This window comes from Anomaloglossus baeobatrachus, chromosome 2 (genome assembly GCF_048569485.1).
Source record: "Anomaloglossus baeobatrachus isolate aAnoBae1 chromosome 2, aAnoBae1.hap1, whole genome shotgun sequence".
Taxonomy (NCBI): Eukaryota; Metazoa; Chordata; class Amphibia; order Anura; family Aromobatidae; genus Anomaloglossus; species Anomaloglossus baeobatrachus.
Genome location: NC_134354.1, coordinates 779,305,662 through 779,324,331, shown reverse-complemented (window position 1 = coordinate 779,324,331; position 18,670 = coordinate 779,305,662). Strand labels below are relative to the sequence as shown.

Below are 18,670 nucleotides of genomic sequence, written 5' to 3'. Positions count from 1 at the left end.
TATCCACTGTATATAGAGGTGTTATCTATCAGTCATTGTACAGGAGAAGGAGGAGGAGGTGAGCTGTGATATCAGCTATTGTGATTGGTAGATCCTGTGTTATGGACTGTATATAGAGGTGTTATCAGTCATTGTACAGGAGGAGGAGGAGGAGGTGAGCTGCGATATCACCTATTGTGAATGGTGGATCCTGTGTTATGTATTGTATATAGAGGTATTATCACTGATTATAAAGGAGGAGGTGAGCTGTGACATCACCTATTGTGATTGGTAGATCCTGTGTTATCTACTGTATATAAAGATGTTATCAGTCATTGTACAGGAGGAAGAGGAGGAGGTGAGCTGCGATATCACCTATCGTGAATGGTGGATCCTGTGTTATGTATTATAAATAGAGGTATTATCAGTGATTGTAAAGGAGGAGGTGATCTGTGACATCACCTATTGTGAATGGTGGATCATGTGTTATCTGCTGTATATAGAGGTGTTATGAGTCATTGTACAGGAGGAGGAGGTGGGCTGTGACATCACTTATTGTGAATGGTGGATCTTGCGTTGTCTACTGTATGTAGAGGAATTATCAGTCATTGTACAGGAGGAGGAGGTGAGCTGTGATATCACATATTGATAATGGTGGATCCTATGTTATCTACTGTATATAGAGGTGTTATCAGTCATTGTACAGGAGGAGAACTGTGATATCACATATTGATAATGGTGGATCCTGTGTTATTTACTGTATATAGAGGTGTTATCAGTCATTGTACAGGAGGAGGAGGAAGTGAGCTGTGATATCACATATTGATAATGGTGGATCCTATGTTATCTACTGTATATAGAGGTGTTATCAGTCATTGTACAGGAGGAGAACTGTGATATCACATATTGATAATGGTGGATCCTGTGTTATTTACTGCATATAGAGGTGTTATCAGTCATTGTACAGGAGGAGGAGGTGAGCTGTGATATCACATATTGATAATGGTGGATCCTGTGTTATCTACTGTATATAGAGGTGCTACCAGTCATTATACAGGAGGGTGACGAGGTGAGGTGTGCATACTATGGCAGACATGGAGCAAGAGAAGGTCAGGCATGTTGGGTTTCAACATGCCCAATATTTTTGTTTTCAAGGGGCAATTCAATGCCACTAAGAGAGTATATGTACAATCAACTGGGTCGAGTGTGCATGTGGCTGTGTGGAGGTGAGGGCAAGAAAAATAACCATCGGGTGACTGAGTATGCTTCCAACAGCTATTAAAATCTAAGGCTGGAAACACATCTATGCGAGTAAAATCGGTCCGACTGGGCTGAAAAAAACTCTGCTGATTTTAGTTCACGTTAGGTGCGAGTGCAACGCAACTGCGATCCTTTTTGCTCGCGTGTGTGTCGCGTTTGCGATGCTAGTTTCCTGCAACATCTTAATTAGCTAAAAGAGATTACACATGTGTCATTTAATTAACCTTTGGGAATGTGCTGTCACAATCATCTGCTGAATAATGAATGAGCGAAGTTACTGCCACACTCGCAAATAGGAACGCTGATGTGCGTGTGTGATCCTACTTTAAACACGCTTCCATAGGAAATCATTGAGAAAAATGGTGCGAGAAACTCGCAAAAAAGCAGCATGCTGAGATATTTTTCTCGGTCCGATTTGGACTGAGAAAAAAAATCGCAGATGAGAGCTGAATCATTCACTAACATGTGTAAGAGCAGGAGTATCGTATACCCCATAAGAACCAAGCATTAGTGCATATGTGTAACCTCCATTCCATTCACTTCTATGGTCAGGTAGTGTGTATATGTGACCACTCCATTCACTTCTATTAATGGGTAGTGCTTATATGTGATCTCCGCTCCATTCACTTCTAAGGTCGGGTAGTGCTCATGAGTGACCTCTGCTGCATTCACTTCTATGGTTGTGTGATGCGTATGAGTGACCTCCGCTGCATTCACTTCTATGGTTGGGTGGTGCGTATGAGTGACCTCCGCTCCATTCACTTCTAAGGTCGGGTAGTGCTTATGAGTGACCTCTGCTCCAGTCACTTCTATAGTCGGGTAGTGCTCATGAGTGACCTCCGTTGCATTCACTTCTATGGTTGTGTGGTGCGTATGAGTGACCTATGCTCCATTCACTTCTATGGTTGGGTAGTGCTCATGTGTGACCTCCGCTCCATTCAATTCTATGGTTGGGTAGTACTCATAAGTGACCTCCGCTCCGTTCACTTCTAAGGTCGGGGAGTGCTTATGAGTGACCTCTGCTCCAGTCACTTCTATAGTCTGGTAGTGCTCATGAGTGACCTCCGCTGCATTCACTTCTATGGTTGTGTGGTGCGTATGAGTGACATCCGCTCCATTCACTTCTATGGTCGGGTAGTGCTCATGTGTGACCTCCACTCCAATCACTTCTATGGTCGGGTAGTGCATATGTGTGACCTCCACTCCAGTCACTTCTATGGTCGGGGAGTGTACATGTGTGACCTCCACTCCAGTCACTTCTATGGTCGGGTAGTGTACATGTGTGACCTCCACTCCAGTCACTTCTATGGTCGGGTAGTGCTCATGTGTGACCTCCCCTCCAGTCATTTCTATGGTCGGGTAGTGCTCATGTGTGACCTCCACTCCAGTCACTTCTATGGTCGGGTAGTGCTCATGTGTGACCTCCACTCCAGTCACTTCTATGGTCGGGTAGTGCTCATGTGTGACCTCCACTCCAGTCACTTCTATGGTCGGGTAGTGTATATGTGTGACCTCCACTCCAGTCACTTCTATGGTCAGGTAGTGTACATGTGTGACCTCCGCTCCAGTCACTTCTATGGTCGGGTAGTGCTCATGTGTGACCTCCACTCCAGTCACTTCTATGGTCGGGTAGTGTATATGTGTGACCTCCACTCCAGTCACTTCTATGGTCGGGTAGTGTACATGTGTGACCTCCACTCCAGTCACTTCTATGGTCGGGTAGTGCTCATGTGTGACCTCCCCTCCAGTCATTTCTATGGTCGGGTAGTGCTCATGTGTGACCTCCACTCCAGTCACTTCTATGGTCGGGTAGTGCTCATGTGTGACCTCCACTCCAGTCACTTCTATGGTCGCGTAGTGCTCATGTGTGACCTCCACTCCAGTCACTTCTATGGTCGGGTAGTGCTAATGTGTGACCTCCATTCCAGTCACTTCTATGGTCGGGTAGTGCTCATGTGTGACCTCCACTCCAGTCACTTCGATGGTCGGGTAGTGTACATGTGTGAGCTCCACTCCAGTCACTTCTATGGTCGGGTAGTGGTCATGTGTGACCTCCACTCCAGTCACTTCTATGGTCGGGTAGTGCTCATGTGTGACCTCCACTCCAGTCACTTCTATGGTCGGGTAGTGCTCATGTGTGACCTCCACTCCAGTCACTTCTATGGTCAGGTAGTGCTCATGTGTGACCTCCACTCCAGTCACTTCTATGGTCGGGTAGTGTACATGTGTGACCTCCACTCCAGTCACTTCTATGGTCGGGTAGTGTATATGTGTGACCTCCACTCCAGTCACTTCTATGGTCGGGTAGTGCTCATGTGTGACCTCCACTCCAGTCACTTCTATGGTCGGGTAGTGTAAGTGTGTGACCTCCACTCCAGTCACTTCTATGGTCAGGTAGTGCTCATGTGTGACCTCCACTCCAGTCACTTCTATGGTCGGGTAGTGCATATGTGTGACCTCCACTCCAGTCACTTCTATGGTCGGGTAGTGTAAGTGTGTGACCTCCACTCCAGTCACTTCTATGGTCGGGTAGTGTACATGTGTGACCTCCACTCCAGTCACTTCTATGGTCGGGTAGTGTACATGTGTGACCTCCACTCCAGTCACTTCTATGGTCGGGTAGTGCTCATGTGTGACCTCCACTCCTGTCACTTCTATGGTCGGGTAGTGTATATGTGTGACCTCCACTCCAGTCACTTCTATGGTCGGGTAGTGCTCATGTGGGACCTCCACTCCAGTCACTTCTATGGTCGGGTAGTGCTCATGTGTGACCTCCACTCCAGTCATTTCTATGGTTGGGTAGTGCTCATGTGTGACCTCCACTCCAGTCACTTCTATGGTCGGGTAGTGTACATGTGTGACCTCCACTCCAGTCACTTCTATGGTCGGGTAGTGCTCATGTGTGACCTCCACTCCAGTCACTTCTATGGTTGGGTAGTGCTCATGTGTGACCTCCACTCCAGTCACTTCTATGGTTGGGTAGTGCTCATGTGTGACCTCCACTCCAGTCACTTCTATGGTCGGGTAGTGCTCATGTGTGACCTCCACTCCAGTCACTTCTATGGTTGGGTAGTGCTCATGTGTGACCTCCACTCCAGTCACTTCTATGGTTGGGTAGTGCTCATGTGTGACCTCCACTCCAGTCACTTCTATGGTCGGGTAGTGCTCATGTGTGACCTCCACTCCAGTCACTTCTATGGTTGGGTAGTGCTCATGTGTGACCTCCACTCCAGTCACTTCTATGGTTGGGTAGTGCTCATGTGTGACCTCCACTCCAGTCACTTCTATGGTCGGGTAGTGCTCATGTGTGACCTCCACTCCAGTCACTTCTATGGTCGGGTAGTGTATATGTGTGACCTCCACTCCAGTCACTTCTATGGTCGGGTAGTGCTCATGTGTGACCTCCACTCCAGTCACTTCTATGGTCGGGTAGTGTACATGTGTGACCTCCACTCCAGTCACTTCTATGGTCGGGTAGTGTACATGTGTGACCTCCACTCCAGTCACTTCTATGGTCGGGTAGTGTATATGTGTGACCTCCACTCCAGTCACTTCTAAGGTCGGGTAGTGCTCATGTGTGACCTCCACTCCAGTCACTTCTATGGTCGGGTAGTGCTCATGTGTGACCTCCACTTCAGTCACTTCTATGGTCGGGTAGTGTACATGTGTGACCTCCACTCCAGTCACTTCTATGGTCGGGTAGTGCTCATGTGTGACCTCCACTCCAGTCACTTCTATGGTCGGGTAGTGCACATGTGTGACCTCCACTCCAGTCACTTCTATGGTCGGGTAGTGCTCATGTGTGACCTCCACTCCAGTCACTTCTATGGTCGGGTAGTGTTCATGTGTGACCTCCACTCCAGTTACTTCTATGGTCGGGTAGTGTACACGTGTGACCTCCACTCCAGTCACTTCTATGGTCGGGTAGTGCTCATGTGTGACCTCCACTCCAGTCACTTCTATGGTCGGGTAGTGCTCATGTGTGACCTCCACTCCAGTCACTTCTATGGTCGGGTAGTGCTCATGTGTGACCTCCACTCCAGTCACTTCTATGGCCGGGTAGTGCTCATGTGTGACCTCCACTCCAGTCATTTCTATGGTCGGGTAGTGTATATGTGTGACCTCCACTCCAGTCACTTCTATGGTCGGGTAGTGTATATGTGTGACCTCTACTCCAGTCACTTCTATGGTCGGGTAGTGCTCATGTGTGACCTCCACTCCAGTCACTTCTATGGTCGGGTAGTGCTCATGTGTGACCTCCACTCCAGTCACTTCTATGGTTGGGTAGTGTATATGTGTGACCTCCACTCCAGTCACTTCTATGGTCGGGTAGTGCTCATGTGTGACCTCCACTCCAGTCACTTCTATGGTCGGGTAGTGCTCATGTGTGACCTCCACTCCAGTCACTTCTATGGTCGGGTAGTGCTCATGTGTGACCTCCACTCCAGTCACTTCTATGGACGGGTAGTGCTCATGTGTGACCTCCACTCCAGTCACTTCTATGGTCGGGTAGTGCTCATGTGTGACCTCCACTCCAGTCACTTCTATGGTCGGGTAGTGCTCATGTGTGACCTCCACTCCAGTCACTTCTATGGTCGGGTAGTGAGTAGAGCAGCGGTCAGGACACATGTATGCACTTCAGGTGGATTCACATGGTAGATACACAACTTTGTACTCTTGGAGGGGTTTTAGGCTCGGTCCACGTTTCCGTCAATTTGTATCAGTCACAATCCGCGGCTCTGGTATCCGTTTGGCGGATTCCGTTGTTTCCCATAGACTTGTATGAGCGGCGGATTGTGACTGATGACGCTGCATTGCATCCTCCACCCGACTGATCAGTCGTGGAACGACTGACCGCCGGGCGGCAGGAAAGCAGCATGCAACGTTTTGAGCAGCACAATCCGTATGTTTTCACTGCGCATGCACATCGGTGGCCGAACGATCAGCTGATCCGGATGGAATCCGCTTTCTCATCCAATACTTGTCATCCGTTGTACAACGCATCAGTCACAAGCGTCAAGCAATGTATGTGACTGGTGCAAACAACGGAAATGTGACCCTAGCCTTAGTGACCAGACCCCACCGATCATACACTCATCACCTGCCCTATGGAGAGATGTTGCTTGGATTATCCCTTTAAGTGACTCCTTAATCAGGACCTCAGCCTCATTAGCTCACAGAGGATTACCTACACTGAAACAATTGCAGCAAACCCTCCGCTGTGTCAGTACGAGACTTTGATCCTCAGATAATAACTAGTAATGAGTGGGCACTACCATGCTCAGGTGCTCATACAGTTAGGTCCAGAAATATTTGGACAGTGACACAAGTTTTGTTATTTTAGCTGTTTACAAAAACATGTTCAGAAATACAATTCTATATATAATATGGGCTGAAAGTGCACACTCCCAGCTGCAATATGAGAGTTTTCACATCCAAATCGGAGAAAGGGTTTAGGAATCATAGCTCTGTAATGCATAGCCTCCTGTTTTTCAAGGGACCAAAAGTAATTGGACAAGGGACTCTAAGGGCTGCAATTAACTCTGAAGGCGTCTCCCTCGTTAACCTGTAATCAATGAAGTAGTTAAAAGGTCTGGGGTTGATTACAGGTGTGTGGCTTTGCATTTGGAAGCTGTTGCTGTGACCAGACAACATGCGGTCTAAGGAACTCTCAATTGAGGTGAAGCAGAACATCCTGAGGCTGAAAAAAAAGAAAAAATCCATCAGAGAGATAGCAGACATGCTTGGAGTAGCAAAATCAACAGTCGGGTACATTCTGAGAAAAAAGGAATTGACTGGTGAGCTTGGGAACTCAAAAAGGCCTGGGCGTCCACGGATGACAACAGTGGTGGATGATCGCCGCATACTTTCTTTGGTGAAGAAGAACCCGTTCACAACATCAACTGAAGTCCAGAACACTCTCAGTGAAGTAGGTGTATCTGTCTCTAAAGCCCGCTACACACGCTTCAATATATCTCACAATCCGTCGTTGGGGTCAAGTTGTAAGTGACGCACATCCGGCATCGTTTGTGAGGTATCTGCGTGTGACATCTACGTGCGATCAGGATTGAACGCAAAACCGTTGATCGCAAACACATCGTATCTTTGTCTAGAATTGAGCGTTTTGTTGCACGAACCTAGTGAATTGTAACGTGTGACATCCCTCATACGATTTTGGTGTCTGATGCTATGTGCGCAGGTGTGCGCTCTGCACCGCAGCTTATAAAAGGTCTGCTTCAGAGCGCAGCTGAAAAGCGCCTCACAATGTCTGTCATTCACTAATCTCTGTCAGTCGGTCACTATCTCTGTCCCTCTCTCTCTGTCCATGTCAGTCTATCACCCTCTCTCATATACTCACCGATCCCCGGCGCTGCACGGCGTTCACACTGCTCCGGCGGCTTTTACTGTTTTGAAAAAGCCGGCCGCCCATTAAACAATCTCGTATTCCCTGCTTTCCCCGCCCACACGGCGCCTATGATTGGTTACAGTGAGACACGCCCCCACTCTGAGTGACAGGTGTCACACTGCACCCAATCACAGCAGCTGGTGGGCGTGTCTATACTGTGTAGTGAAATAAATAATTAAATAATTTAAAAAACCGGCGTGCGTTCCCCCCAATTTTAAAACCAGCCAGATAAAGCCATACGGCTGAAGGCTGGTATTCTCAGGATGGGGAGCTCCACGTTATGGGGAGCCCCCCACCCTAACAATATCAGCCAACAGCCGCCCAGAATTGCCGCATACATTAGATGCGACAGTTCTGGGACTGTACCCGGCTCTTCCCGATTTGCCCTGGTGCGTTGGCAAATCGGGGTAATAAGGAGTTATTGGCAGCCCATAGCTGCCAATAAGTCCTAGATTAATCATGTCAGGCGTCTATGAGACACCCTCCATGATTAATCTGTAAATTACAGTAAATAAACACACACACCAGAAAAAATCCTTTATTAGAAATAAAAACACAAACATATACCCTGGTTAACCACTTTAATCAGCCCCAAAAAGCCCTCCATGTCCGGCGTAATCCAGGATGGTCCAGCGTCGCTTCCAGCGCTGCTGCATGGAGGTGACCGGAGCTGCAGAAGACACCGCCGCTCCGGTCACCTCCACGCAGGTAATGAAGACAGCCGCGCGATCAGCTGCTGTCACTGAGGTTACCCGCTGTCACTGGATCCAGCGGTGGCCGCGGGTAACCTCAGTGACAGCTCAGCTGATCGCGCTACTCACCTCAGTTGCTGCGTGGAAGTGAGAGGAGCGGCGGTGAGTAGCGCGATCAGCTGAGCTGTCACTGAGGTTACCCGCGGCCACCGCTGGATCCAGTGACAGCGGGTAACCTCAGTGACAGCAGCTGATCGCGCGGCTGTTTTCATTACCTGCGTGAAGGTGACAGGAGCGGCGGTGTATTTTGCAGCTCCGGTCACCTCCATGCAGCAGAGCTGGAAGCGACGCTGGACCATCCTGGATTACGCCGGACATGGAGGGCTTTTTGGGGCTGATTAAAGTGGTGAACCAGGGTATATGTTTGTGTTTTTTATTTCTAATAAAGGATTTTTTCGGGTGTGTGTGTTTATTTACTGTAATTTACAGATTAATCATGGAGGGTGTCTCATAGACGCCTGACATGATTAATCTAGGAGTTATTGGCAGCTATGGGCTGCCAATAACTCCTTATTACCCCGATTTGCCAACGCACCAGGGTAAATCGGGAAGAGCCGGGTACAGTCCCAGAACTGCCGCATCTAATGTATGCGGCAATTCTGGGCGGCTGTTGGCTGATATTGTTAGGCTGGGGGGCTCCCCATAACGTGGAGCTCCCCATCCTGACAATACCAGCCTTCAGCCGTATGGCTTTATCTGGCTGGTTTTAAAAATGGGGGGAACCGCACGCCGTTTTTTTTCATTATTTAATTATTTATTTCACTACACAGTATAGACACGCCCACCGGCTGCTGTAATTGGGTGCAGTGTGACACCTGTCACTCAGAGTGGGGGCGTGTCTCACTGTAACCAATCACAGGCGCCGGTGGGCGGGGAAAGCAGGGAATACGAGATTGTTTAATGGGCGGCCGGCTTTTTCAAAACAGTAAAAGCCGCCGGAGCAGTGTGAACGCCGTGCAGCGCCGGGGATCGGGGATCGGTGAGTATATGAGAGAGGGCTGCTCAATTCACTTACTCAGGAGTTTAGTGGTCACCGGTGAGTCCTGACCGCTAATCAGGGCGCGACACAGACAGAGCCGCAGCATGACAATGAAGTCGGGTGAAGTTCACCCGAGTTCATTCTGACAGTGCGGCTCTGTCTGTGGCTGCTGTCATCTGCCATTCAGCTCTGCTACATGGCTGTCTGTGTCTGCTGTCATCTGCCATTCAGCTCTGCTACATGGCTGTCTGTGTCTGCTGTCATCTGCCATTCACCGCTGCTACATGGCTGTCTGTGTCTGCTGTTAGCGGCCATGTAGCAGAGCTGAATGGCAGATGACATAGTAAAAACGCATCCCTACACATTACACACGCTTGTCAAGTCAATAAATAAAAAAAAAAGGTGCCCAATGCATACGTCACAGATCACATGATCTAAAGGATCGCACACAAAATTGATCAATTTAACATAGACTACTAACGCTCGTGTGACAGCAAATGAACGACCAACGTGCAATCTCATTCAATCGCATATGCGACCTGGGCGTGTCACATCGCAAATGCGATTGTACAACTAATTGCAACGTGTAAAGTGGGCTTTAGTCAACAGTAAAGAGAAGACTCCATGAAAGTAAATACAAAGGGTTCACATCTAGATGCAAACCATTCATCAATTCCAAAAATAGACAGGCCAGAGTTACATTTGCTGAAAAACACCTCATGAAGCCAGCTCAGTTCTGGAAAAGTATTCTATGGACAGATGAGACCAAGATCAACCTGTACCAGAATGATGGGAAGAAAAAAGTTTGGAGAAGAAAGGGAACGGCACATGATCCAAGGCACACCACATCCTCTGTAAAACATGGTGGAGGCAACGTGATGGCATGGGCATGCATGGCTTTCAATGGCACTGGGTCACTTGTGTTTATTGATGACATAACAGCAGACAAGAGTAGCCGGATGAATTCTGAAGTGTACCGGGATATACTTTCAGCCCAGATTCAGCCAAATGCCGCAAAGTTGATCGGACGGCGCTTCATAGTACAGATGGACAATGACTCCAAGCATACAGCCAAAGCTACCCTGGAGTTCATGAGTGCAAAAAAGTGGAACATTCTGCAATGGCCAAGTCAATCACCAGATCTTAACCCAATTGAGCATGCATTTCACTTGCTCAAATCCAGACTTAAGACGGAAAGACCCACAAACAAGCAAGACCTGAAGGCTGCGGCTGTAAAGCCCTGGCAAAGCATTAAGAAGGAGGAAACCCAGCGTTTGGTGATGTCCATGGGTTCCAGACTTAAGGCAGTGATTGCCTCCAAAGGATTCGCAACAAAATATTGAAAATAAAAATATTTTGTTTGGGTTTGGTTTATTTGTCCAATTACTTTTGACCTCCTAAAATGTGGAGTGTTTGTAAAGAAATGTGACAATTCCTACAATTTCTATCAGATATTTGTGTTCAAACCTTCAAATTAAACGTTACAATCTGCACTTGAATTCTGTTGTAGAGGTTTCATTTCAAATCCAATGTGGTGGCATGCAGAGCCCAACACGCGAAAATTGTGTCACTGGCCAAAGATTTCTGGACCTAACTGTAACTAGTAATGAGTGGGCACTACCATGCTCAGGTGCTGGTTATGAGTATAGAGAACACGAGCATGGTAGTGCCCGCTTATCACTAGTTACGAGTACCAAGCACCCGCGCATGGTAGTGCCCGCTCATCACTAGTTACGAGTACTGAGCACCCGAGCATGGTAGTGCCCGCTCATCACTAGTTACCAGTACTGAGCACCTGAGCATGGTAGTGCCCGCTCATCACTAGTTACCAGTACTGAGCACCCGAGCATGGTAGTGCCCGCTCATCACTAGTTACCAGTACTGAGCACCTGAGCATGGTAGTGTCCGCTCATCACTAGTTACCAGTACTGAGCACCCGAGCATGGTAGTGCCCGCTCATCACTAGTTACCAGTACTGAGCACCTGAGCATGGTAGTGCCCGCTCATCACTAGTTACCAGTACTGAGCACCTGAGCATGGTAGTGCTCGCTCATCACTAGTTACCAGTACTGAGCACCCGAGCATGGTAGTGCCCGCTCATCACTAGTTACGAGTACTGAGCACCTGAGCATGGTAGTGCCCGCTCATCACTAGTTACCAGTACTGAGCACCCGAGCATGGTAGTACCCGCTCATCACTAGTTACGAGTACTGAGCACCTGAGCATGGTAGTGCCCGCTCATCACTAGTTACCAGTACTGAGCACCCGAGCATGGTAGTGCCCGCTCATCACTAGTTACCAGTACTGAGCACCTGAGCATGCTAGTGCCCGCTCATCACTAGTTACCAGTACTGAGCACCCGAGCATGGTAGTGCCCGCGCATTACTAGTTACCAGTACTGAGCACCTGAGCATGGTAGTGCCCGCTCATCACTAGTTACGAGTACTGAGCACCCGAGCATGGTAGTGCCCGCTCATCACTAGTTACCAGTACTGAGCACCTGAGCATGCTAGTGCCCGCTCATCACTAGTTACCAGTACTGAGCACCCGAGCATGGTAGTGTCCGCTCATCACTAGTTACCAGTACTGAGCACCTGAGCATGGTAGTGCTCGCTCATCACTAGTTACCAGTACTGAGCACCCGAGCATGGTAGTGCCCGCTCATCACTAGTTATCAGTACTGAGCACCCGAGCATGGTAGTGCCCACTCATCACTAGTTACCAGTACTGAGCACTCGAGCATGGTAGTGCCCGCTCATCACTAGTTACCAGTACTGAGCACTCGAGCATAGTAGTGCCCGCTCATCACTAGTTACCAGTACTGAGCACCCGAGCATGGTAGTGCCCGCTCATCACTAGTTACCAGTACTGAGCACCCGAGCATGGTAGTGCCCGCTCATCACTAGTTACCAGTACTGAGCACTCGAGCATGGTAGTGCCCGCTCATCACTAGTTACCAGTACTGAGCACTCGAGCATGGTAGTGCCCGCTCATCACTAGTTACCAGTACAGAGCACCCGAGCATGGTAGTGCCCGCTCATCACTAGTTACCAGTACTGAGCACCCGAGCATGGTAGTGCTCACTCATCACTAGTTACCAGTACTGAGCACCCGAGCATGGTAGTGCCCGCTCATCACTAGTTACCAGTACTGAGCACCTGAGCATGGTAGTGCCCGCTCATCACTAGTTACCAGTACTGAGCACTCGAGCATGGTAGTGCCCGCTCATCACTAGTTACCAGTACTGAGCACTCGAGCATGGTAGTGCCCGCTCATCACTAGTTACCAGTACTGAGCACCCGAGCATGGTAGTGCTCGCTCATCACTAGTTACGAGTACTGAGCACCTGAGCATGGTAGTGCCCGCTCATCACTAGTTACCAGTACAGAGCACCCGAGCATGGTAGTGCCCGCTCATCACTAGTTACCAGTACTGAGCACCCGAGCATGGTAGTGCTCGCTCATCACTAGTTACCAGTACTGAGCACCCGAGCATGGTAGTGCCCGCTCATCACTAGTTACCAGTACTGAGCACCTGAGCATGGTAGTGCCCGCTCATCACTAGTTACCAGTACTGAGCACTCGAGCATGGTAGTGCCCGCTCATCACTAGTTACCAGTACTGAGCACTCGAGCATGGTAGTGCCCGCTCATCACTAGTTACCAGTACTGAGCACCTGAGCATGGTAGTGCTCGCTCATCACTAGTTACGAGTACTGAGCACCTGAGCATGGTAGTGTCCGCTCATCACTAGTTACCAGTACTGAGCACTCGAGCATGGTAGTGCCCGCTCATCACTAGTTACCAGTACTGAGCACTCGAGCATGGTAGTGCCCGCTCATCACTAGTTACCAGTACTGAGCACTCGAGCATGGTAGTGCCCGCTCATCACTAGTTACCAGTACTGAGCACTCGAGCATGGTAGTGCCCGCTCATCACTAGTTACCAGTACTGAGCACCCGAGCATGGTAGTGCCCGCTCATCACTAGTTACCAGTACTGAGCACCCGAGCATGGTAGTGCCCACTCATCACTAGTTACCAGTACTGAGCACCCGAGCATGGTAGTGCCCGCTCATCACTAGTTACCAGTACTGAGCACCCGAGCATGGTAGTGTCCGCTCATCACTAGTTACCAGTACTGAGCACCCGAGCATGGTAGTGCCCGCTCATCACTAGTTACCAGTACTGAGCACCCGAGCATGGTAGTGCCCGCTCATCACTAGTTACCAGTACTGAGCACCCGAGCATGGTAGTGCCCGCTCATCACTAGTTACCAGTACTGAGCACCCGAGCATGGTAGTGCCCGCTCATCACTAATGATAAATAATAGCTGTTTCTAGTCGCTGCCATCAAACAGGCAATAATGTAAAATAACAAGTAACAGAGATAAATCCATAACTCTCCAAACTGCTCAGAGCAGGATCCACTCCCGGTATTGTAGAACTATAACCCTCAGTGAGTCCTGATAGCCGTGACTCTCAGGGAATGCTGGGAGCTGTAGTTCCACTAGAATGGGAGTCCTGAGGGTTGTGGCTCTTTGTCTGATAGTGGAAGGATACAGGCTGCAGTAATGAGAGCTTACCACCAGATGGCACACTGGTACAGCTGCCTCCGTTCTGGCACGGCTTCCGTTCACAAGCATCGGGGTAGAGCACGCAGCCAAGCTTTAATTCCGTCAGGCCGACCACTTCTGCAAAGCTGCTCCTCTTGTTCTGAAGTGGCAGTTCATTGTTATTCAGGATGACGGAGTCCAGGCACCCCTGGAAGCCCCCCAGGACCTGCGTGCTCCTCTTGTCAGTCAGGCTGCGGACATTTTCCACTTGCACCTGGGCTCCAAAGTAGATGGAGCTATCGGTGCTGAGGGTCTGGTAGTAGAGGGGCGCCTTGCGTCGCTCCACGTAGCTATCGTCCAGCGACAAGCTTGTGAAATTCCGGTTCAGCTCCAGAAAGACGGAGTGCCAGTTCCCATCGTTAACCGTCCGGCCAGAAATTCCCAGGATTCCTGGACCGCTGCCACAGTCCAACTGGAACCACAGCTTACCGTCCACTATCTGCAGAAAGAAACAAAGAGTCAGCGTGTGGAAGCCCGCCATCCCCCAACATCGGAAACAGGCAGCGCCGAGAGGGGTGCATGCCCGAGTGGCGGGGTACAAGACATGGCGGATACGGTGTCTGCAGACATACGCCATGTTTATATGTAGCTCAACATTGCCGATTCCTTTCTTTCTCACCTACTGAATCCTCACCCATCCCCTGTAGACTGTGAGTCCTCGCGGGCAGGGTCCTCTCTCCTCCTGTATCCTCACCCATCCCCTGTAGACTGTGAGTCCTCGCGGGCAGGGTCCTCTCTCCTCCTGTATCCTCACCCATCCCCTGTAGATTGTGAGCCCTCGTGGGCAGGGTCCTCTCTCCTCCTGTATCCTCACCCATCCCCTGTAGATTGTGAGCCCTCGTGGGCAGGGTCCTCTCTCCTCCTGTATCCTCACCCATCCCCAGTAGACTGTGAGCCCTCGCGGGCAGGGTCCTCTCTCCTCCTCTCTCCTCACCCATCCCCTGTAGACTGTGAGCCCTCGCGGGCAGGGAACTCTCTCCTCCTGTATCCTCACCTATCCCCTGTAGACTGTGAGCCCTCGCGGGCAGGGAACTCTCTCCTCCTGTATCCTCACCCATCCCCTGTAGACTGTGAGCCCTCGTGAGCAGGGTCCTCTTTCCTCCTCTCTCCTCACCCATCCCCTGTAGACTGTGAGCCCTCGCGGGCAGGGTCCTCTCTCCTCCTGTATCCTCACCCATCCCCTGTAGATTGTGAGCCCTCGTGGGCAGGGTCCTCTCTCCTCCTGTATCCTCACCCATCCCCAGTAGACTGTGAGCCCTCGCGGGCAGGGTCCTCTCTCCTCCTCTCTCCTCACCCATCCCCTGTAGACTGTGAGCCCTCGCGGGCAGGGAACTCTCTCCTCCTGTATCCTCACCTATCCCCTGTAGACTGTGAGCCCTCGCGGGCAGGGAACTCTCTCCTCCTGTATCCTCACCCATCCCCAGTAGACTGTGAGCCCTCGCGGGCAGGGTCCTCTCTCCTCCTCTCTCCTCACCCATCCCCTGTAGACTGTGAGCCCTCGCGGGCAGGGAACTCTCTCCTCCTGTATCCTCACCCATCCCTAGTAGACTGTGAGCCCTCACGGGCAGGGTCCTCTCTAATCCTGTATCCTCACCCATCCCCTGTAGACTGAGCCCTCGTGGGCAGGGTCCTCTCTCCTCCTGTATCCTCACCCATCCCCTCTAGACTGTGATCCCTCGCAGGCAGGGTCCGCTCTCCTCCTGTATCCTCACCCATCCCCTGTAGACTGTGAGCCCTCGTGGGCAGGGTCCTCTCTCCTCCTGTATCCTCACCCATCCCCTCTAGACTGTGATCCCTCGCAGGCAGGGTCCGCTCTCCTCCTGTATCCTCACCCATCCCCTGTAGACTGTGAGCCCTCGTGGGCAGGGTCCTCTCTCCTCCTGTATCCTCACCCATCCCCTGTAGATTGTGAGCCCTCGTGAGCAGGGTCCTCTCTCCTCCTGTATCCTCACCCATCCCCTGTAGACTGTGAGCCCTCGTGAGCAGGGTCCTCTTTCCTCCAGTATCCTCACCCATCCCCAGTAGACTGTGAGCCCTCGCGGGCAGGGTCCTCTCTCCTCCTCTCTCCTCACCCATCCCCTGTAGACTGTGAGCCCTCGCGGGCAGGGAACTCTCTCCTCCTGTATCCTCACCCATCCCTAGTAGACTGTGAGCCCTCACGGGCAGGGTCCTCTCTAATCCTGTATCCTCACCCATCCCCTGTAGACTGTGAGCCCTCGTGGGCAGGGTCCTCTCTCCTCCTGTATCCTCACCCATCCCCTCTAGACTGTGATCCCTCGCAGGCAGGGTCCGCTCTCCTCCTGTATCCTCACCCATCCCCTGTAGACTGTGAGCCCTCGTGGGCAGGGTCCTCTCTCCTCCTGTATCCTCACCCATCCCCTCTAGACTGTGATCCCTCGCAGGCAGGGTCCGCTCTCCTCCTGTATCCTCACCCATCCCCTGTAGACTGTGAGCCCTCGCGGGCAGGGAACTCTCTCCTCCTGTATCCTCACCCATCCCTTGTAGACTGTGAGCCCTCACAGGCAGGGTCCTCTCTCCTCCTGTCTCCTCACCCATCCCTTGTAGACTGTGAGACCTCGCGGGCAGGGTCCTCTCTCCTCCTGTACCCTCACCTATCTCTTGTAGACTGTGATTCATCATGGGCAGGGTCCTCTCTCCTCCTGTATTCTCACCCATCCCTTGTAGACTGTGATTCCTCAGGGGCAGGGTTCTCTCTCCTCCTGTATCCTCACCCATCCCCTGTAGACTGTGAGCCCTCGCAGGCAGGGTCCATTCTCCTCCTGTATCCTCACCCATCCCTTGTAGACTTTGATTCCTCATGGGCAGGGTCCTCTCTGTGGACCTCTGTGGACTGTGGAAGCATCATAATGTGTGGGAGCACTGTGGAAGCATCATACTGTGTGGGGGCACTCCAGAGGCATAATACTGTGTGGGGGCACTGTGGAAGCATCATAATGTGTGGGGGCACTGTGGAAGCCTCATAATGTGTGGGAGCACTGTGGAAGCATCATAATGTGTGGGGGCACTGTGGAAGCATCATAATGTGTGGGAGCACTGTGGAAGCATCATAATGTGTGGGGGCACTGTGGAAGCATCATACTGTGTGGGGGCACTGTGGAAGCCTCATAATGTGTGGGAGCACTGTGGAAGCATCATAATGTGTGGGGGCACTGTGGAAGCATCATAATGTGTGGGAGCACTGTGGAAGCATCATAATGTGTGGGAGCACTGTGGAAGCATCATAATGTGTGGGAGCACTGTGGAAGCATCATAATGTGTGGGGGCACTGTGGAAGCATCATACTGTGTGGGGGCACTGTGGAAGCCTCATAATGTGTGGGAGCACTGTGGAAGCATCATAATGTGTGGGGGCACTGTGGAAGCCTCATAATGTGTGGGAGCACTGTGGAAGCATCATAATGTGTGGGAGCACTGTGGAAGCATCATAATGTGTGGGGGCACTGTGGAAGCATCATAATGTGTGGGGGCACTGTGGAAGCCTCATAATGTGTGGGAGCACTGTGGAAGCATCATAATGTGTGGGGGCACTGTGGAAGCCTCATAATGTGTGGGAGCACTGTGGAAGCATCATAATGTGTGGGAGCACTGTGGAAGCATCATAATGTGTGGGGGCACTGTGGAAGCATCATACTGTGTGGGGGCACTGTGGAAGCATCATACTGTGTGGGGGCACTGTGGAAGCATCATACTCTGTGGGGGCACTCCGGAGGCATAATACTGTGTGGGGGCACTGTGGAAGCATCATAATGTGTGGGGGCACTGTGGAAGCATCATAATGTGTGGGGGCACTGTGGAAGCATCATAATGGTGGGGGCACTCCGGAGGCATCATAGTGTGTGGGCATTTTAATGTATGAGCAAAACTATGGAGGGATCATAATATGGAGGGGGCACAGTGTGAAACATCATAATGGGAAAGAGCACGCCATGGCAGGATCACAATGGGTCATAACATGGTGGGAAGCATAATACTGTATCGGGTTATGTAAGGGGTGTCATATTGGGGGGAACACTATAGGGATTCACTAGGATCGGGCTCAGTTAGGGATTTGGTCCGGTGTAAAGAAATGGTAGGATCCTGGAGCACATGGGATTATGTTCATCTCTTATAGGTTTTCTTGTGTGGAATATTTTACAACAAAATCAGGCTCATCTCTGCTGAGTTTTGCCTTGGGTCAGTAACTGCCCCTGATTAGCGCTCAGCACTGCCCCATTGAATAACATTGGTCCGAGCGTGGTTTGTTTTTTTCTTGGATAGTCGTGAGCCCTTAATTGCGAGCGCAGTTCAGCTCGTCATCAACAATCTGGAGGTTAATAATTACAAACAGCGGCCCGACACAAGGTAAATGAGATTGTTACTGTTCATTACCAAGATCCTTGTTATTACTCCACGCTACACAAGCCGGGGGCCAAGAGGTCACAAAAACAAGCTAAAAAAGGGAAAGAATAAAATGAAGGAAAGATGAAATGTGTGGGCAGCGCTCCACTCCGCACTCATCACTGAATACAGGGTCAACGATAGGAAGATCTGATGATTGGTGACTGTGCCACTGTATCCTTAATATATGAGGACTATGGTCTTCCAAGAAAAACGAAAAAGTGTGAAAAACTAGAAGAAACACGGCTGGAGCAGATTATATTACCGCTCGTTGGTTCCTCGATAT

The 18,670-nt window shown here is 50.6% G+C and overlaps 1 protein-coding gene across 5 annotated transcripts in view; it reads right to left on the bottom strand.

Moving 5' to 3' along the window:
* Positions 1-18,670, bottom strand: part of FAT3 (FAT atypical cadherin 3) — an 846,518-nt gene that overhangs the window by 26,072 nt on the left and 801,776 nt on the right. For all 5 annotated transcript variants that reach the window (XM_075337574.1, XM_075337573.1, XM_075337576.1 and 2 more), the window contains one exon: positions 13,958-14,426. In XM_075337574.1, coding sequence (XP_075193689.1) covers positions 13,958-14,426 — 469 coding nt within the window. The remainder of the gene's footprint in view (positions 1-13,957; positions 14,427-18,670) is intronic.